A 19,766-nucleotide genomic window follows, 5' to 3' on the forward strand; every position below is an offset into this window, starting at 1 on the left:
AGCGACCTACTCGCACAGGATGATCACTCGGTTAGCCGCGGAGCTGGCCCACCACAAGGGAGGCATATAACAGGGTGAAGCGAATGTGAGGTGTTAACATTTCCCACCCAGTTATATGCCTCCATTTTTTTGTTCTTTTTTTTCATATCCCCTATGGACCATCCTGTGCGGAACGTTTTTGTGTTTGTCGTGCTTACCCGTTGCAGTACATTCCGCCAACCTGGCACACACACAAACTTCTTAGCGAATGCATTGGCGTTTGCCCATTAAATGTATTTATATGCGTGCCGCTGTTTATTACTCAAGAGGGGAAGCACTGAAAGGGGGTTTTTTTCCTCTTTTTCTTCCACTTTTTCTTCTTTTTTTTTCTTTTTTTTTTTCCCCCTGCATGGGTAATTACCCCCCCGTGCGCTACACCTTCATGCCGATTTGATTATCTCCATTTTGGTCCGCCTGACTTGTGGCCACCTGACAACTTTATTAATTTCGCTCACTTTTTTTCGTTTTTCATTTGAAAAGAAACCCTCACGTGGATGCAGAAATAGCGTTGCTGTATGTGTATTCGGGGAGGAGTTGTCGTTACGCCTGCACGGTTGGACCGCAGAAACGGAGTTGCCCCCGCGACCAGCACAGTTACACCGCCGCTCCGTTAAAGAGTTAACCGGTAAAGCAGCAGAGCGGCAAAGCAATCAGCCAGGCAACTGCTACAGGGGAGCATTCACTTGTGCGGATTTTTTTTCCTGTTCTTTCAAATGCTCCTTGCACGGGGGGAAACGCTACTCGCAGGGGCCTACGTGGGCCAAGCGGACAGGCCCCAAATAACACGCCCCAACTGATAAGACCCAACTGTGGAAGCCCCACTCGCTGGCCAATCGCAGAAACACCTCTTTCCCGTTTGCCATCCTTACCGCTCGCACGTCCCTTTGCCGCGAATGGGAATGCACCTAACCGGCAGCGCACCTGGGGGGGACCCCATCGACGTGATAAAAGGGTTAAATGTGTAACAGGAGGAAGGTGCCTTTCCCAGTTTTTCCATTACAACGGTGGTTTATAAACCCGTGGGGGCACACGTTCGGGGAACAAATACTCCCCAATGACGTGCGCCGGCGGGTACACACGTGTGTTTATGCAAAAACGGGGGGGGGCGATGAAATCGAATTAGCTGTAAAGGGAATGCACGGGGGGCGCAGGTGGTGAAAAAAAAAAAAAAAAATACACAAATGGATACACAAATGGATACACAAATGGATACACAAATGGATACACAAATGGATACACAAATGGATACACAAATGGATACACAAATGGATACACAAATGGATACACAAATGGATACACAAATGGATACACAAATGGATACACAAATGGATACACAAATACATACACATACACATACACATACACATACACATACACATATACATACACATATATATACACATATATATATACACATACACATGTCACGCACAATGTGAAGCTAAAGCGGAGGCACACGAACGGCTTCTTCTTCTCTTCCTCTTCCTACTCCTCTTCTCCCTTTTGACTTAAAAAAATAAAGCATTTTAACAATTTTTTAAAACGAAGCTGTGCGGCTATTTCGCTACTTGAGCAGTTGGGCAAGCTTTCACTGGTGACCCACTTGGTTCCTTTTTTTTTTTTTCCCTCTCTTGTGCATATACACAGTTATGTGCAGCGACCCTTCGAGGTTTGCTTTGCTAGTGGAGGTATGGGAGGAAGGCCACCCCCCACACCTGATCAGCTAAACTGGTTGCATTCTCATTCTACCCCCTTTCGTGGCCTCACATTACAGGCAAAAAAAAAATAAAAAAATGTTCCCTCTGCACGTGGCAGTGTACCCCGTGGCGCCAAACGCGGGTTGACAACACGCAGGTGGGGAAACGTTAAATGCAAACACACATGGGAAAGGATAAAGACAAACACATGGTCGCGGCGACGGTGCGCTCGCATCATATTCGCATCATATTCGCGTGGTGTAAACGTGCGGGGTGCACATGCGGGGTGGGTGTGTCTTCCTGCTCGCCTCGGTAGGAAGCGCCCCTCTGTGGGAAGCGCTCCTCGGTAGGAAGCGCCCCTCTGTGGGAAGCGCTCCTCTGTGGGAAGCGCCCCTCTGTGGGAAGCGCTCCTCTGTGGGAAGCGCCCCTCTGTGGGAAGCGCTCCTCTGTGGGAAGCACTCCTCTGTAGGAAGCACTCCTCTGTAGGAAGCACTCCTCTGTAGGAAGCACTCCTCAGGGGGTAGCTCTCCCCCGTGGGCCGCCCTCCCTCTCCGTGTCGTACCACCCCCCACACGTTTTTCACAGCCCACTTCTCAAAGTACACTTCTCCCGGTCTACCTCTCACAATCACGCACTTTCCTTTTATGCCTCTCCCTCCCCCAGCGCCTAGGCCTTCTCCGCCGCCTCGCCCTTCTTCAGCTGCACCTTCAAATACTTGTTGTTCACAAAGTAGCCGTTCATAAACTGAATGGCGTGCTGCGCACTCAAGATGTTGTCGTAGCTCACGAAGCCAAACCCAGAGTTCCTCCCCGTGTTGTCCCTCTGGATTTTAGAAGAAATTATATTTCCGAAGCAACAGAAGTGCTGAAACAAGTCTAGGTCAGTCCATTCACTTGGTATGTGGAAAATGAATAAGTTACTTCCATTGGGACCATTCAACTTTGTTTTTTCGTTGTTATTAAAATGAAATAACTTATTTGGGTGAATGGGTTTGTTCCACTGGCTATGCTTGGTCAAGTTATTAAAATAAAAAGTGTTGTTGTTTTTATCTTTGTATATTTCCCATAGACTTAGCCCCTCGATATTTTCGTTGCACTCCTCCATTGCGAGGTCGCTCGACTGGAAGCCGCTTCCGTTGTTGTTGCTTTGCATTTGCCTGAACATGCCTGGGCTGCCTCCGCCGCCCTCTCCGTGTGTGCCCTGCAGCCCGTTCATGGCGCTAACCCCTCCAACGCCGCTAACCCCTCCAACGCCGCTAACCCCTCCAACGCCGCTCACCCCGCCAACGCCGCTAACCCCTCCAACGCCGCTAACCCCGCCAACGCCGCTAACCCCTCCAACGCCGCTAACCCCGCCAACGCCGCTAACTCCGACAACGCCGCTAACCCCGCCAACGCTGTGCATGTTGCCCATGCCGGCGCCGCCCCCGGGGGAGAACTCCCCTTCGGCCTTCACCATCTCGGGCACGCCCTTCCCGTTGCCCAAGTTCGGGCTGCCCATCATGAAGTTATTCTTCTGATTAAACATGGCGCCATTCATATGCAGGTTGTTCGGGTTCACCGCTCCGTTTATGCCACTCGTATTGTTTACACTGTTCATCATCATCATCATCATCATTCCATTATTGGGGTTCTTCCCCTTCATCATATTCCTGGTGGCCAAATTCCCCTGCGCATTTCCCGCGTTGTTAAAATAGTTGTAGCTGTTCATTCCGCCGCTGCCAAAATCGTCGTTGTTGTTAAAGCTGTTTTGGAAGTTGTTGTTGCCAAGTGGGCCGCCTCCACTACCTCCGCCGCTGCCCCCGCCGCTGCCCCCACCGCCATGGCCGCCACTATTATTCTTGGCACCCGAATTGCTATTCACATTGGGCACGGCAAACTTAGCCTCGATGCTCTTCTCCTGGTTACTCGTATCCACCAGGCTCTTTATATTCCTCAAGACACTCAGGGCCTCCTCATGTGTGCCAAAGGTAATCAGCGCGGTGTTGTAAATCTTCTTGTTTACAAAACTATTGTTGGACTGCTTTTTGTTTTTATTAAAGTAGCACACGTCTGTTATGGTATAGCCTGCGTTTCCGAACAGGTTTCTCAGGTGGGCCTCCGTGAGGTGCGGGGGGATGTTCTGTATGTGCAGCCTGGCGTTGGGGACTCCATCGATGGTCGCGTTCAGTATTTCTTCGCTCATTTTGGGTGCACTCGATTGGGAAGCCGTCAACTGAACTATTTTTTTATTCTATTTTAGCTATTTTAGCTATTTAGCTATTTAGCTATTTAGCTATTTTAGCTATTTTAGCTATTTAGCTATTTTAGCTATTTAGCTATTTTAGCTATTTAGCTATTTTAGCTATTTTAGCTATTTTTTTTTCTTATTTTTCTTATTTGCCTTTTTGGCTTGCTTCTTTCCTGCTGGCCAGTCGAGGTGGGTGCAGACGACCTCTTCCTCTTCTCCCAGCGGAGCGACGAAAGGGCGCCACGTGGAATGGCCCGTCGGCGCGACCAGCATGCGCGGCTTCGCCTAAAGGATCGCCCACGAACGACGTGTGCGCCTCCGACCGCGTCACCGCGTCACCGCGACGGTGTTGGCGGCAGTAGGAGCGGCGGTGAGGGCGGCAATAAGAGCAGCGGTGATTGCTGCAGTGACAGCTGCAGGGATAGCGGCGATGAGTGAGATTGCAACTGCGCCTTTAGCCACGCCGCCAACTTCCGCTAACTTCCCGCTGACATGCCCCTGGCCACGCCCCTAACCGCGCCACCACATCTGTCCCCTCTCGCGCGAACGACGCCGGGAAAAAGCTACACTCTCCGCCGAGGTCCTTCCACAAAAATCAAGCGCGCTCAGCATTCACATGGAACTCTTTCTTCACCCTTCTGGGCATATATATCGAAGGTACGAGTCGAGCGTAAAAAAAAGGTAAAGGAGGGGGGGAAAAAATTTATGGCGAATTGAGGCAAAAAGGAAGAGAGGCGAAAAATTAATATGTCAAGTGGTGACAACGTGGAAATATGAAAGGGGGGGGAGGCGGAGGAAAAAGGGGCAAAAAGGTGGCGAGGAGAAAACGTGAAAAAAAAAAAGATGCAGGAACGAGGGTGGAAGGAAGAAGAGGAGGGGAATACATACGCGCAGGAAAAACATGCAAAAAAGGGCAAAATAAAGGCGAAAAAAAGCAAAAAAAAAGCAAAAAAAAGGCGAAAAAAAGCAAAAAAAAAGCAAAAAAAAGGCGAAAAAAAGCAAAAAAAAAGCAAAAAAAAGGCGAAAAAAGTCAAAATAACGTAGTGATGGGGAAAGGGATGGCCAAGCGAATGCGGCCGGAAATCGTCGCCAAGGGGAGAAGTGGAGGGGCTCTGCTTTCCTCTTCCATGCAGAGTTGGGGAGGCGTGAACGCACAAAATTGCGGTCGCGCGGAAAGGTAAAGAGATATTGAATGGCAGTAGCGCAGGCAGTGCATGTGCATATACGCCTATGCGCGTATGCGAGTGTACTGGTATGCACTCACACGACGCATGCTCAAGTGTTCTTTGCGTTGGCGTGTACGTTGCAGTCAAGTGTGCTTCGCATTCCCGCGTGCGTACACAACGCGTACACTCGCACTGTCTCCCCCGATGCACCTACAAAAGTTGCACCTCCACTCGCCCCCCCCAAAAAAAGAAAAGAATATGCCTTCTTGCACATCCCATGTGATGGCCAAATTGTAAAACGTTCAATTCAAGTGGGTTGGAAGCCCCCCCGGCGAAGGGTCAAATTCGGCACTTCGCAATTTCGCGGAAAAGAAAAAAAAAAAAAAAAAAAAAAAAAAAAAAATGCATTTGTTGTGCCATTTGGTTAAGGTATATAATATACACTCGCGAACTGTGTGGAGGGGTTAGCTTCCCTCGTTTAACACCCCGAAAAGGGGGAAAGGAGGATTAACGGACGAACGGATGAACTGACGAACGGACGAACTGACTAACGTACGGGGGAAAGGTTTTTCTCCCCCGCCCCCCCAAAGGGATGGAAAAATTACCCCCTCAAGCAAATCGTACATATGACCCCCCAATGGAGTACATGATATGGGGGGTATTTTTTTTTCTTCCCCCCCCCGCTTCGCTCTCCGCTGCGCTACACGCTGTGCTCGTCGATGCGCTCTCCACTGCCGCTCCACCGCTCTACCGCCCTACACGCTGGTGATCTTCTTCGACTTGAGGGAGTTCTCCGTGGCGACGAGGACCCCCTGCACGTCGCTGAAATTGAAGTAGGATAAATCCGCGATGTCCTCCGCGGCCTTCTTAATGACGTAGGAAGTGCGGCCATTCACCACATCCTTAAAATTCCAAACGACGTAAAACTTGGCGGACAAGGTGAACACGAGTGAGTTGTCACTGCTGACGATGCTCTTCTCAAATGTGTAGTCCCCAAGATTGTACGTAAAAACATCAACGTAGTGAATTTGCAGGAGGAATTTCTTCTGTTCGAGGCGTTCCTCCTTTTTTATAACTCGCTCAAAAAGGCTACAATTGCGAATGGAATTTTCGCAGATGATTACACTTTTCTGGCAAGTCACAACGGAATAAATCCCATCGTGCGTTGTACACAAATGGACAATATCATTTGCACACGACAAGACATTTTTACTCTTCTTAAGGATATGATCTTTATTTTTTTTTCCATCGTAATATTTAATTTCCCCCTTTGCATTTGTTAAAATAATTCTCCCCCTGTTATCCAAAGTGGCCTGCTCAATGTCAGGTGTGCCTCTCCCGTAAAGCAAAGCATTTTGCACACAGGATTTAACTCTCGCATCGACAAAGAACAAACTCTTTTTGTTATACCCACAGTACACGTTTTCTTCCTTCCTGATCAGCTGACTTATTGGCATATTTTCTGTGTCCCACATTTTTACAATTTTCTCTTTATTTGTATCAAAAATGAATAAATGTTTGTCGTTTTTTTCGTTCAAAAAGACCATTTTATTTCCCTGTTCGTCATTCACGTGGATGCTTTTTGGAACACACTGCTCCTTTTTAAATGTAAATATGTTTTCTCCTGAGTTGTAGATTTTTTTTTCCTTTCCGTACTCGTCAAATGTGTATATGTTCAGGTCGTTGCGCACGTCATCGTAGTTGATTTCCCCTCCCGAGGGTTCACCCTTCCTGTGTAGCTTCACCCTTTGCTTCATCCTTTGCTGCCTCCTCCCTGGGATGTGATTTTGCCGCAGCACGAAGGAGAGCTTCCCGCTGGTGCTCACAAATTTGTACTTCATGCCATCTGTGTGAGTACCTTTGCGTCTCGTGTTGCCTCCCTCCATGGGGGGCACGTCAGACAAGTCACTCCCGTCAGCCCCATCATCTGCATCACTCCCGTCCGACTCGGAGAGAAGGACGAACCCGCCCTTTGGGGGGGTCCCCCCAGGGTGGAACTCCGCCTCAGTGGGGGCCTCCACCGCTTCGCTCGCCGCCTCATTCGTCGCACGCGCCTCCATGAAGTCCCTCTTGATGCTGACGATGTCATTTTGGAAGTCCTGCCGGTAGATGAGTATCCCCCTGATGTGCTCGATGAAGACGTCCTCCGACTCCAGGATGATGAGGAACTTTTCGCTCATCCGCTGCAGCTGCGCGGCAAGATCGTTCTCGGCCCCCTCGCGCACCTGCCCCTCGGTGTGAGTCTGCCCCTCTGTGTGAGTCTGCCCCTCTGTGTGGGTTTTCCCCACAGTGCGCTTCTTCCCCTTCGCGCGCTTCCCCCGCTTGTTCTTCCCCATTTTGACACCCCCTTGTTTGCCTCCCTTATCCATCCTCTCCATTTCGCTCTCCACGGCCCTGTCTAAGGCCCCCAATTCGTCGTCCCCAATTGGGGTTGCCTCCACGCCGCGGTAGGAGTCCCCCTCGGCCGCGGTTTGAAGGTTCGCTGGGGAGGGGTCTGCTCCCACCACCACGTTTTGCTCCTCCCTCTTGAGTGATCCCTCCTCTGTGAAGTGCCCTGCGAAGCGCTCCTCGAACTGCTCCTCGAACTGCTCCTCGAACTGCTCCTCGAACTGCTCCTCGAACTGCCCCGCGAACCACTCCGCGTAGCGGTCCCCGCCCTCGTACAGCGCCTTGTACTCGAAGAACCTGAACAGGCTGCTGACCAAGTACCTGTGCACGTGGATCCCGATGGACTCCCTGCTCAGGTAAATATCGTTGAATGAATTCAGCACGTAAATGAGGAAGACGCGATTCCTTTTGTACAGCTCCCTCACGTTTTCCATGGTGAGTTCTTCATACAGGTGTTTGCAGTCCACGTCCACCTGGCTACGCTGCTCCTCGGCAGGAGAGGACCTCTCCGGGGTGAGAACAACCAACAGGTGCTCACACTTGGCCGTGTTAAATGTTAAGAGGCCCAGGTGGTCCTTCTTGTAGAGTACCTTCTCCGGCTCCTCATATCGAAACAGATTCACCCTCCTACACAAAACGATATTCCCCTTCAAATAGGACAGCATAATATACTTAAAAAAATAATACATATTTTTGACCTGCGAAAAAACCAAGCCATATTCCTCCACTAGACCATTTTTTATATATTTAAATTGGCACATGTCTAGCTCATGGTACTTGAAGCTGTGGATGGAGTCTTCACTAAGGGTAAGTTTTTTCGAGCTGTTCCATATGACCACCTGGTCGTCACTCCCCCGGCCCCTGTTGTTCACGTACAATTTGCAGTCGAGCATATGCGGGGTGCACTGCTCGTCCTTTATCAGGTATACGTCCACCTCCAGCTCGGTTTTCTTTTTGAACAGCTTGTTGAACAGCATGGTGGGGGGAACAACAAACAAGCGCGTGGGGAAAGCGGCAATGCAATGCGTGTGTGTTTGTATGTATGCGCTTATCTGCTATGGTTTGTTTTATTTTTTTTTTGGTATATTTTTGGTATTTTTTTGGCATTTTTTTGGCATTTTTTTGGCATTTATTTGGTTTTTTTTCCAACTGTGAGCGGTTTACCAAGCGGTTAAAAAAAAAAAAAAAAAAGCAAAGTGACAGTCAGGTAAATTCTGCCCGGGAAGCGGCCCCCCGCGCGGACACAGGAGAAACGCCGCCACTTGTAGACACCCAAGTGAGCACGGGCATGCGGTTGAGGAGGTCCAAATGGGGAAAAGCGAAAAAAAAAAGAAACGAACAAAAATGAACGGGTGAACGGAAAAACGAAAAAAAAAAGAAACAAAATGAACGAATGGGCGGAAAAAAAAAAATTAGCGACAGCGCTAGCAACAATAAGGACAAACTGGGAAGCCACACAGAAGACACTTACCCGACCGCAACTTCGCGCGCAAAAGGGAGGACAACAAATGGCGAGCGGCGCCCACGTGGGGCAACCTCCTCCGCTACGCCATGCGCGTTGCAAATGTGGGGACGGAACGCGCCAAGTGGGGCCAAACCCAGCCGAGCAAGGCGAGCAAAATAAAACATTTTACAGTTGGATCACATTACAGCCAAGGCAGGGGAAACAAAGGGGCCTTCATACTTTACATCCTTTCTTTTTACAAACCGTCGCAGTTGTGTTCACCCTATCATGGCGACTTCCCCTCTGTGATGGGCGCCCCATCAGATGCGCCTCCCCTGTCTTCAAATCTGTAGGGGGGGGAACTCCTCCCTGCGTTTCTGCCCTCCGCCAGCACATTTCCGCGGAGGCTTCTCTTTCTACTTTCGACTCCCCGCGGGAAAAAAAAAAAAACAGATCGATCCATAAGTGAACCCTTCGATATCGTGCGGATGTGCATATTAGAAAGCGAGTAAGATTTTTTTTTTTCCCCGCTCCGCATGTTTGCGTATTAACCATGGGGGGGAAAAAAAAAAATCCCCCGATGACAACGTTAATGGAGCGGTTCGTATTCCTCCCAAATGTGGCATAAAAAAATTATATTTGAGAGGGAAAAGGAGAAGAGTCGTTCTCGCTGGTTCGAAGCAATTCCCGATCCATGAATGAGGAAAAAAAAAAAAAAAAAAGTGATAAGTTGTTTAAGTACTGTTCTCTACCCTGTGATACGACTGCTCATCCGAGTTGTATTCCTCGCCTCCCCCCACTATTATGTGCTCCTCTGGGGGGACAAAAAAATGTTAAAAAAAAAAAGGAAAAGCGCGTAACAAAGCGGGGGAAAAACATTCACATTCAATCTGTTTGCACACCAGACAAAGGTATACCCCTTACCGACGGCACACACAAAAAAAAAAAAAAAACGCAGGCAGTAGCCCCCTACAAAGCAGCACATAAACGGGGGTCATCCTTTTAATGGAAAAAATTTAACAAACATTTTCCCAAAGGGTGAGAAACAAAGATGGGGGGATGCCAAACTGGAACGGACGCAAGATAAGCACATGTATGACCACTCCACGTGTGCGCATGAATTACAGTGGAGTGTATATCCCCCCTGATCTGGCAAAACATAAGCGTATGCCCCTGCTCTCTTAATGCATAAGCGTGTACCCCCCCTGTGAGCAACATGAGCGAAGGAGAATTCGACCTGCACCCCCTGGAGGAGGGCACACCCATAGGCCGCATCAACCTTGACGAGGAGGTAAATCAAAAAACGAAAACATACCTGAGCATGTCCCTAAAATACATTCGCGAGAAGAAGCTCAAAAGTTGCGAAGAGTACCTGAGTGGCGTCTTGCCCGCCCTTAAGGACCACCCATTTGAACACCTCACTTTGATTACAATAAAGATATACTGCAATTTAAGGCTGCAGAATTACCGCCTCGTTTCCAGTGACCTCAGTTCGGTTGGAAATTTGGAAAAAGACAGTTACAGATTTGAGCACTTCGCATGGAAATATAAGAAAAAAAGTGGCTCTATGATTCCTTTCCTCCTCCGACTGATTAACTGCTACTACCCCTACACTCTCAATTTGTACTTCACCTCCTTCGACCGACTCTACCTCCTTATCCTGCATTATGAGGAGTTGCTTCTTCAGTGCACCGCTCCGGTGGGTAGCACCACCGGGCAGGGCGATGCCTCTTTGGACCACCCCCATACAGAGGTGGCACATGATGGTGAAGTCATCCCAATGGAAGAAACGCGGAAGGTCATCCTGCACAACATCTCCATCGCGTGCTACGTCCTCTGCGACCTCCTCCTTAAGAAGAATTACATTGAGCAAGCCATCCACCTCCTGAAGGAAAAAATTTTGAGATACGATGCAGGCCACGTTATCACCATCTCTTTGATTGGAAAATTATCTTTGCTTATGGGGACAATCGATTCTGCCGATAGGTCCTTCGCCTTGGTTGAGCAGCTAACCAGTGGGGGTGGTCCTTCCCAGGATGGAGCGGCACGAGGACACACCTTAACAAATGCATCCTTCCTTAGCCTCTACCTGGAGGATTACCCTTCTGCACTGAACCAACTCATGGCCATCCCCCCAAATATTCCAGCGGAGCAAAACAGACGAGAGGCGGCCAACGACTACGCCATATACCGCAACAACCTCGCCGTCACTTACCTCTTTAACAATGACGTGAGCATGTCCATTCAAACTCTGGAAGAGACTATAATGAAGGACCACGGCCATGCGTACCCCTCGCTGGTAAAAAATTTGAACCTCTTGTATGAGTTTACCAAGGTGGGAAGTGAGAGGGCACTTAAAATGAGCGAATTCGTGCGGAACAACCTGAGTGAGGAGGTCCGCAGGTTCTGGCGTTAAGGCCGATGCGCCGGGGGGGAGGAAGCTACGTGGAGGAGTCCCCTTACGGGTTTCCTTTTAGAAGTCTCTCTCTTCGCCGCTTCTTCCCTTTTTTTTTTTTTTTTTTTTTTTTCGTTCCCCCCTGATGGGCCCATACACGGGGCAGATCGACCATCGGTCATGCGAGCGAGCCGGACAAGCTTAACAGAAAAACGGTCTGCCTCAGCGGCACGCAGGGCTGCCCGGGAGGGGAAGCAAAAATGTATAAGCATACGTCACTACGTTTTTGTGAAAATCGCTGTGAACCATGCGAACGGCTGCGGCTGGCGAATGGCTGCTCCTGACGAACGGCTTCTCCTGACGAACGGCTTCTCCTGACGAACGCCGCTGAGTGGATTTCCCCTTTTTTTTTTTTCTCACCACTCGATCATCCGAAAGTGGGCGCCCCGAGAAAATTGCCCCCCCCGCTCTCTTTACCAAAGGGTTAACAAGGGGCTCATGCGAAACCAAAACGGCGACTCTACTGATCGGCTCGACGGGAACACTCAGCATATTTGTTACATGCGCACAAGTGAACGCTGTTCTCGCGAAGCAGTCCACGCAAAGCAGTCCACTCCGCTTACCCACACGACAAAGGGAATAGCAGAGAAGTGCCAAAAAAACGAAGTGCGGGTCAACATGCACAAGGCCATCCCGCGTGAAGTACCTGAACGGAAAAGCGGAGAAGAAAAACTGGGCGAACAACTTACGCATTGAGCGGCCCCCATAATAAATCGTATTTTCAGAGGCTCCTTTTTCGCCGCGATCCTTCGCCGCATTTCACTCGTTGCGCTCCTCACGCGCGAGCGCGCCAAAAAGGGGAAGAACGAAGAAGCCCTGCAAAATGACCCCCGCTCAAGCGCAACTCCACTTATGAGCAGTAAAAGGCTACCACACCAACCGATAGCCCAAAATGAGTCTCCTCATTTGGGTTTTTCTCCTCCTTTTTTGCTTCCTCTTCCTGCCCCAGCATGTTTCCGTTGATGATGGTAAGTGGATCCCACGTTACCGAGTGGGAGGCGCAACCCCATGAGAGGCGCTACCGAGTGAGAGGTGTTACCAAGTGAACAGATAAACAGGTTAACCCTCACCGACACTCATCACCCTAAATACATCCCATCACAAATACCCTAAACTCTGAACCCTAAACCCTAAACCTTGAACATAAAACCTAAACCTTAAAACTAAACCTGAACCCTAACCCTAAACCTGAACCCTAAACCTGAACCCTAACCCTAAACATGAACCCTAAACCTGAACCCTAAACCTGAACCCTAAACCTGAACCCTAAACCCTAAAACTGAACCCTAAACCCTAAACCCTAACCCTAAACTGGAACCGTAAAACCCTAAACCCTAAAAAAGAACCCTAAACCCTAACCCTAAACCTGAACCCTAAACCATAAACTAGAACCCTAAACCTGAACCCTAAACCATAAACTAGAACCCTAAACCCTGAACCCCTAACCCTAACCATAAACCCTAATACTAAACCTGAACCCTAACCCTAAACCTGAACCCTAACCCTAAACCTGAAACCTAAACCCTAAAACTGAACCCTAAACCCTAAAATCTGAACCCTAAACCCTAAACCCTAAACCTAAACCCTAAACCTAAACCCTAAACCCTAAAACGGAACCCTAAAACTGAACCCTAAACCCTAAACCTACTTCTCACCACCCACACTACTTCCACCCCCCCTAGGCATCTTCAAAAGCCGGGTGCTGAACCCGTTCCACTACAAGCGGGAGAAGAAGCGCATAATGAAGCACGTGAACTCGCTGGCGTTCCTGTACAACGAGTTTAAGAACAACGTGGAGGACCTGGAGAAGACGTACGAGAACTTCCTCAAGGCGTTGAAGGTGTCCAAGGAGACAGAAGAAAGGTTGCTCAAGATGAATGATAACAAAACAGCTAGCTTCATAAGCGAAATGGAAGACCTCAAAAGTGAGTATGATGTGTTTAAAGATTCAATCGAGGAAAATCTGAACAACAAAAAAAATGAGTTTAACAAAACTTTGAAAACGACCATTGAGGGATTCTTCCAGAACTCCGTGAAGGAGCTAAAAGGGATCAGCAAGTACATTCGTTACATAAATTTAAATGCAACCAATTTGCACAAAATCGTGTCGAGCATATTCTCCAAGGCCATGAATTTAAGTGACATCTACGAGCAGAACATTAACCATATTTACGAAATTGGGAAGGAGTACTACCGGATGAAGTTAACTACACTAAATCATTTGCTCGCTTTGGAGTACGAGCAGTACAACAAGACACTGGGGTTCATTTCTAATGAGAAATATTTGGACAACTTCTCAGACGTATTTTACATTGAAATGTTAAAAAATTATTTAAAAAATTCGACCCAAAAAACGGTAATGATTGATTTGTCAAACATCCTGGAGAGGCATTCCTTCCATGAGCTCTCCCACTTCTTTAACATTTTCTTGAAGTCCTTCCAAAAGGGAGTTATCATTTACGTCATCAACAGAGTAGACACCAACTACCACAACAACAAAATGATATTTATAGAATATTTCAAGTTGTACGAGTTAGTGCACTATATAAAGGCTAATTATGGCGACCTAAAAATCGATTTTATAGAAATTCACGTCTTCAATATGTACATCTCCGTTTTTGTAAATGCCAATGGGATTTTGTACCACGTCAACTACGAGTACTTCCTCGACGCGCACTCCGTCACCCTCTACAACGCCTACAACTACGGCTACTTCTTCACCAACCAGAAGATCCCCGATGATGCTTCCCCCGCTAGCAGCGCTGATGGGAAGGACCCTTCGAATGGAAGTGATAATAAACCGGGCGCCACCCCCGGGGGAGAGAAGGCTGCTATTACCCCCCCTGAGGAACGCATATACGTACTCTACGTAGGCAGTCGTGTCGTGCAAGACAACTGCATCATGTACAATCGAGAGGATATGATCGAATTTAAAAAGGGAAACGCTTACAAGATTATTCAGCAGAACAAGTTTAACTCTCACGACTCCTTCTTCAACATCTTCCTGCTCAAGCTCGAGTCCGAATATAATTTCTACAACCAGTTCCTCAGCAGCGAGCACGACCACCTCTACCGCTTCTCCGTGCACAACTGCAGCATGATTCTCACCTACGACTCCCTCGCCAAGTTCAACATCCCCCACGAGAAGTTCACCCCCCACTTTAAGTGAGCGCCAGCGGCACTGTATGCCTGCCCTACGTCAAACTGGGCATACGCTGCTACACACCGATGCGTTATCACACCGCTGTACCTCGCTACACACCGATACACACCAATGCGTTATCACACCGCTACTCACCGCTCCCCCCCCCCCGCAGAGACGTGTACACGCTGATCATCATCTACCCCGGCAGCAACATCAGCTCCATGTGCAGCCTCTTCAGCAACTACATCTTCCGCGAGTCCGTTTACAACCTGCGGAAGGAGCAGTCCAACGTGCTGGAGATCTACGCGGAGAAGAAAAAACTCACCATGCTGGTCAACAACAAAACGAAGAACTACTACGCCAACCTCGACAACAAGAAGAAGGACGAGCCCCTGGAGACCAGCCTCCTCAAAATGAAGAGCTGCCTCAAGCAGTACGCCAGGAGCAACTACGACGACTACTTCGATTACCTGAACATCATTTATTTTGTGTCCTCCGATTAGTTGGGCGTCGCCCCCGCTCAGAAGAACAGGCCGCTCAGCACGACGAGGCCGCTCAGCAGAACGAGGCCGCGCACCCCCATTTGTATTTCTACCCTTAACCAACCCCGTGTGATGTTTGTTTTTTTTTTTCCCTTTTTTCGTGCACCCCCCTGGGGACCGCCCCCTTTTCAATGCAGACCCTTTTGTCCCGTCTTCACTTACCCCGTGCAGTTTTGCCCAACCGTATGTTGTACCATTCGTTCGACGCCACCCACCTTTTTGCTTGTTCAATTTTTTTTTTTTTTTTTTGTGATTTTCACCAAAGTGAGGAAACAACTCGTTAAGGCGAAACAAAACATGTTGACATTTTTGTGACAAAACAGGAGCATTGTGTTGGTAAGGGGGCCCCACTTTTGCGCGCGGTGATGGGGCGGATTGCTCGAAAGGGGCACACACTGGGGAGGGCAACAACGAGGTGTAGTACGTGGCATGAACGGAGCATGCATACAGCATATACAAAGCATATACGCAACATATATGAAGCATGCACACAGCATACGCACAGCATATACGCAGCGTGCGCGCCTCCCCCCCGTAATATCACACCACGTCACTTTTGCGCTCCCGCGGAAAGGAAGACAAACACCTTGACCACCCCGTCTCTGTGCTCGTAACGAATCCTCTCCTGCTGAATCGGCTTCATGAAAAAGTAGCTCCGCACAAAGTAGCCCCCCCTGATTTCGTGGGAGTAATAATTGGCAAACCTGTGAGCATCGTATGGGATTTTCCTGCCAGATATAGTAACATAATTATTGCTTGAGGAAATGTTAAAGTTTTGTAATTCTCCTGAAATGAAAAAATAAAACACAACCTTCTCGTCATCGTACAGGATGTTCACAGGGGGGACAAAATTCGCTGGGCTGGATGACTGGGGGGATTTTATTTCCTCTATGAAGTCACATTTTTTTATTTCTCCCTGCCTCTTCTTTTGGCGTGGAATATCCGGTGTGCACATCTGGATGGGGGTGCTTGGAATGGGCTCCGCTTCAATCGGGTGATGCTTCTGATCGTTGGAGGTGCCCCTTTTGTCCCGTCTGCGTCGGGTGCCTCCCGGGCTGTCCCCTGAGTCGGCAGACCTGTCTGGCGTACCCCCTTTGTGCGTTTTCTTATTCTTGTGCATGCTTCGCTGCTGTAGTGGGGCACCTCCCGCGTCATCCCTACAGATGTTATTTCTCTCCACCTGGTGAGTGTACTCCACTGCTAGGTGGCTATCAGCATGTCCGCTGTTTCCACCATCCTGTGCGTCACATGGTAACTTCCCATGTTCACCAATTTTAAAAGGCTGGAAGTTTTCATAAACAGACGGGTCGAACGAGTCGTCCAAAACCAGTTCGTGCCAATTCAAGTCGTAGAAAACCTTTTCCGTGTTCAGGTTTTTTTTGAGGATTTCAATTTCGTCCATTTGGTCAAGGGGTAAAGTGGACAACTAGTGGGGGAGAGGCAATAAAGCGAAGCGCTGCTTTGTGTGAATTTTTTTTTTTTTTTTTTTTTTTTTTTCTTCAGCCCCCCTTAAACGGTTCACTTTTTTTCTGACCCGTTCAGGCAAATTTTGTCTCTCCCCCTTAGCGTATAATGCCCACCTCACAATGAAGGGGAATCCCCAATTTTGTGACTGTCCACGTGAAGGGGATGCTTCTCTGAGGAGGCTGCAACTTATGTTCGGAGTGAAAAACGAAAAGTCGCTCAACGGTCAGTGGTCTACCCGCAGGACAATCAATTGAGTTGGCAACTCAGTCAGTGGGTATAAATAATAAGCAAAAAAAAAACGTACAAATGGGACGGAGGATGAAAAAAGAGGAGTATATCTTTATGTAGAGTCCCCTTTAAACAATCAAACAGGAGTGACCAATCGCCCGCGAGTGCGCAACTTCTACTTGAGGACAACGGAAAGGACAAACGGACAAGGCAATTTACGTGCAACTTGCATTCAACGGAAAAACGACAAAGCGGAAAAAATGTGCTTTTCCTCTCATTTTTTTTAGCAACATGCGCGGAGAGGGCGCAGCATTTAGGGGTTGAGAAAAAGGGGAAAAATGAAAAAAAGACGGAATAGGAAAATAAGGCGGAATAGGAAAATAAGGCGGAATAGGAAAATAAGGCGGAATAGGAAAAAAAGGGGAAATAGGAAAAAAAGGGAAATAGGAAAAAAAGGGAAATAGGAAAAAAAGGGAAATAGGAAAACTCTTTTTTTTTTTTTTTTTTTTCGTAAGTTGGCAAGATATTCCTACAATGCTGTTTTGCTACGCTTCGCTGTTATTTTTTTTTTTTGCTGTTTTTTTTCCTTGCCTTTTTTTTCCCTTCTTTTCGCACTTTTTCCAATTTGCACGAAGCGAGGGGAATGCGGCACTGCTGCGGAGTGTCCCTCATCCCCCACCCATACCCACGTGTGGACAAACAGGGGAACCAAAAAATATGCCCCCCGTGTGGACGTATGCATACCTACGTACGTCCCTTTTTCGCATTAATTCTGCGGCGAAGCAACCCAGACAAGTAGCGTCCCCCCTCTGGAAACGTTTCCCACTCCTGAGCATTTCTCCGGCGCAACTGTTGCACACGCGTCCTAGCCCCCACCCTACCTGATCTGGAGTTATTCATTTTGCTGAGCTTCACGTCAAAAATATTAAATTGCGCGCAAGCCGCGCTTGGGGGGAACCCTTATAAGCGCATCATAATTTCGCAGGTGCAAGTTTCGAGGGGGTCCTTTCTAGCCAATGTTCTGCACGCATGCCGTGCTGTGCTGTGATGCGCTTTACTGTGCAGCACTATGTTGTATTTTATTTTGTCACTATTTTTTTTTTTCTTTTTTTTTTTTCTCTCCAACCCCATTTACAATACTATGTGCGTATTAACACGGCAACATGGCGCACCTGTGCCACTCCGCTCACGTTTGCAACCCAAATATGCGTGCCCTGTTTTCCTTTCCTCGTAAAAAGGCGGAAGACGATTCACCTGAAGGGGTATAACTCATATGTACGTGCTGCCCAACGGATTGCATCCCTCAGGGATAGAACGTCAAGCAGTTGGACTTGCAACCTTTGCGCACGCATACAGCTCAGTGTGGGCATTTCAAGTGGCACCCATGGTTATCTGGCAAAACGGGAGTTTCAATTTCACGAAAAGGTCAGGTTAAGAAGGAGGAAGGGAAGACACGGTAAAAATAAGGCAGTGGCGCGGGGAAATCGCACCGGATGGGCATATCCTCAAGTACGCATAAAAACTTGCGTTGTTTTGCCGCCAAATAGGATAAATGAGAAAAAAAAAAAATAATATATATATATATAGATAGATAGACATACATTGACAGATAGAGGCTCAGGCGCAGGGTGCACACATGTGAAGGCTACACGCAGGTGCGCACTTTTTCAAAAAAAAAAAAAAAAAAAAAAAAGGCCAAGTTATTACCCATAAAATAAAGGGATACTCAAAAATGGGTCAGCACTACGGGGGTATCATCCCTTCTAGTGGCATTTTTCCTCAACGTAGAAACGAAATAAGGGCCCTCCCCCCCCTCTTGGTGTATCTCCCCAACTACAAATTCTTCTCAACGCTGAGATTAACTCCCCGTATGTTGCATTCCGAACGATCTGTAATTTCGGATATGTCAGAAAAGTGCGTCTTGTTCTTGTCAACGGTAGTTGGTCCGCCCATCTTGTGAACCCCCGTATAGGTAGACTTGTCATCATGGAACCTGACATTGGCAGCTTTGGTCCCATAAAGGATTGGCCCACTGGAAGCTTCATTGCATAGTTTTTCTACAAACTGGTCATAATCCAACTTGTGCTTGTCTACCAAATGTTTTACTGCTTCAACAAACTGGTCATAGTTAATTCGCTTGGCTCCTTTCGCTTTAACCTTGGCGAATGTGAGGTCCGCATCAACGGCGGTCAGTTTTTTGCTCAGCAATTCTGAGAAAGGGGTAAAACAGGGGAGAAAAAAAGAGGCAGTTATGTGAGTCTTCCCACTGGGATATATGGCAATTTTTGCATTAAAAGGGGGAGCAAACAGGTACAACAAAATGGGACAAAAAAAAAAAAAAAAATCTGCGCAACTTTTTACCCCCTTGCGTGAACACATGCCAACCGCTCCTGAGAAGAGGAGCATATTCACATGGCACGCATTACATATGCACACTTTCACACACTAAGGATAACCCCCTCCGGGGAAATCCTCTTTCTGAATGCCTTACTAGCGTCCTTCAAAATTTTTACGAAAGTTCTGCTGTCCATATCAGCCTCGTTCTTGGTGTATATGTAGAAGGCGTTTTCCATTTTGGGAATATATGTACGCGGTTTAAATGGGAGAAAAAAAAAAAGGGTTCACACCTGTGCGAATTGCAGTTGGGATTACAATTAAAAGTGGGACAGAAAATAACGGCGCGAAGGAGAGAAGCCAAGGGGAATATGGGGCATGTCTGTTACGCTTTACTTCTCAAAAGGGTTAACATAAAGCGGCAAACGAGGGAAGGCGCGAAATGGTGAATGTGAGAGGGTGTTCATGTGGAACTTCAAGACAGTCACGAAAAAAGGCAAAAATAAATCAAAAAAAAACGAAAAAAACTATTTAGACGCCGATAAGCCAAATGGGGGAAAAAATTCATAAAAATTAACGATCAGGGTTAAAGCCATTGTGAAATAAAATTGCTGCATTTTTTTTTTTTTTTT

At 47.8% G+C, this 19,766-nt stretch overlaps 6 protein-coding genes across 6 annotated transcripts, besides 17 other annotated features; 2 read left to right on the plus strand and 4 right to left on the minus strand.

Moving 5' to 3' along the window:
* Positions 1-1,370: 1,370 nt before the first annotated feature.
* Positions 1,371-1,464: a microsatellite.
* Positions 1,465-2,402: 938 nt separating this feature from the next.
* Positions 2,403-3,920, minus strand: PVX_100755 (clustered-asparagine-rich protein, putative; the record flags this gene model as incomplete). The annotated part of the gene is made up of 1 exon (XM_001613847.1): positions 2,403-3,920. One exon carries the CDS (start codon positions 3,918-3,920, stop codon positions 2,403-2,405), a length of 1,518 nt encoding a protein of 505 aa, XP_001613897.1.
* Positions 2,971-3,094: a microsatellite.
* Positions 3,334-3,355: a microsatellite.
* Positions 3,921-5,500: 1,580 nt separating the features above from the next.
* Positions 5,501-5,536: a microsatellite.
* A 350-nt stretch (positions 5,537-5,886) lies between these two features.
* Positions 5,887-8,496, minus strand: PVX_100760 (hypothetical protein, conserved; the record flags this gene model as incomplete). The annotated part of the gene is made up of 1 exon (XM_001613848.1): positions 5,887-8,496. One exon carries the CDS (start codon positions 8,494-8,496, stop codon positions 5,887-5,889), a length of 2,610 nt encoding a protein of 869 aa, XP_001613898.1.
* An 847-nt stretch (positions 8,497-9,343) lies between these two features.
* Positions 9,344-9,385: a microsatellite.
* A 10-nt stretch (positions 9,386-9,395) lies between these two features.
* Positions 9,396-9,441: a microsatellite.
* A 738-nt stretch (positions 9,442-10,179) lies between these two features.
* PVX_100765 (hypothetical protein, conserved) lies at positions 10,180-11,379 on the plus strand (the record flags this gene model as incomplete). The annotated part of the gene is made up of 1 exon (XM_001613849.1): positions 10,180-11,379. One exon carries the CDS (start codon positions 10,180-10,182, stop codon positions 11,377-11,379), a length of 1,200 nt encoding a protein of 399 aa, XP_001613899.1.
* Positions 10,543-10,581: a microsatellite.
* Positions 11,380-11,469: 90 nt separating the features above from the next.
* Positions 11,470-11,493: a microsatellite.
* Positions 11,494-12,594: 1,101 nt separating this feature from the next.
* Positions 12,595-12,797: a microsatellite.
* Positions 12,798-12,842: 45 nt separating this feature from the next.
* Positions 12,843-13,029: a microsatellite.
* Positions 13,030-13,159: 130 nt separating this feature from the next.
* On the plus strand, positions 13,160-15,066 carry PVX_100770 (hypothetical protein, conserved; the record flags this gene model as incomplete). Its single annotated transcript, XM_001613850.1, has 2 exons — positions 13,160-14,583; positions 14,736-15,066. The coding sequence occupies 2 exons, from the start codon at positions 13,160-13,162 to the stop codon at positions 15,064-15,066; spliced, it is 1,755 nt and encodes a 584-aa protein (XP_001613900.1).
* Positions 15,067-15,655: 589 nt separating this feature from the next.
* Positions 15,656-16,507, minus strand: PVX_100775 (hypothetical protein, conserved; the record flags this gene model as incomplete). Its single annotated transcript, XM_001613851.1, has 1 exon — positions 15,656-16,507. The coding sequence occupies one exon, from the start codon at positions 16,505-16,507 to the stop codon at positions 15,656-15,658; it is 852 nt and encodes a 283-aa protein (XP_001613901.1).
* Positions 16,508-16,577: 70 nt separating this feature from the next.
* Positions 16,578-16,607: a microsatellite.
* Positions 16,608-17,291: 684 nt separating this feature from the next.
* Positions 17,292-17,311: a microsatellite.
* Positions 17,312-17,753: 442 nt separating this feature from the next.
* Positions 17,754-17,801: a microsatellite.
* Positions 17,802-17,832: 31 nt separating this feature from the next.
* Positions 17,833-17,878: a microsatellite.
* A 17-nt stretch (positions 17,879-17,895) lies between these two features.
* Positions 17,896-17,919: a microsatellite.
* Positions 17,920-18,471: 552 nt separating this feature from the next.
* Positions 18,472-18,495: a microsatellite.
* A 138-nt stretch (positions 18,496-18,633) lies between these two features.
* Positions 18,634-19,373, minus strand: PVX_100780 (p25-alpha domain containing protein; the record flags this gene model as incomplete). Its single annotated transcript, XM_001613852.1, has 2 exons — positions 18,634-19,010; positions 19,292-19,373. The coding sequence occupies 2 exons, from the start codon at positions 19,371-19,373 to the stop codon at positions 18,634-18,636; spliced, it is 459 nt and encodes a 152-aa protein (XP_001613902.1).
* Positions 19,374-19,752: 379 nt separating this feature from the next.
* Positions 19,753-19,766: part of a microsatellite that runs on past the window's edge.

This window comes from Plasmodium vivax, chromosome 14, assembly GCF_000002415.2.
Source record: "Plasmodium vivax chromosome 14, whole genome shotgun sequence".
In the NCBI taxonomy this organism is placed as follows: Eukaryota; Apicomplexa; class Aconoidasida; order Haemosporida; family Plasmodiidae; genus Plasmodium; species Plasmodium vivax.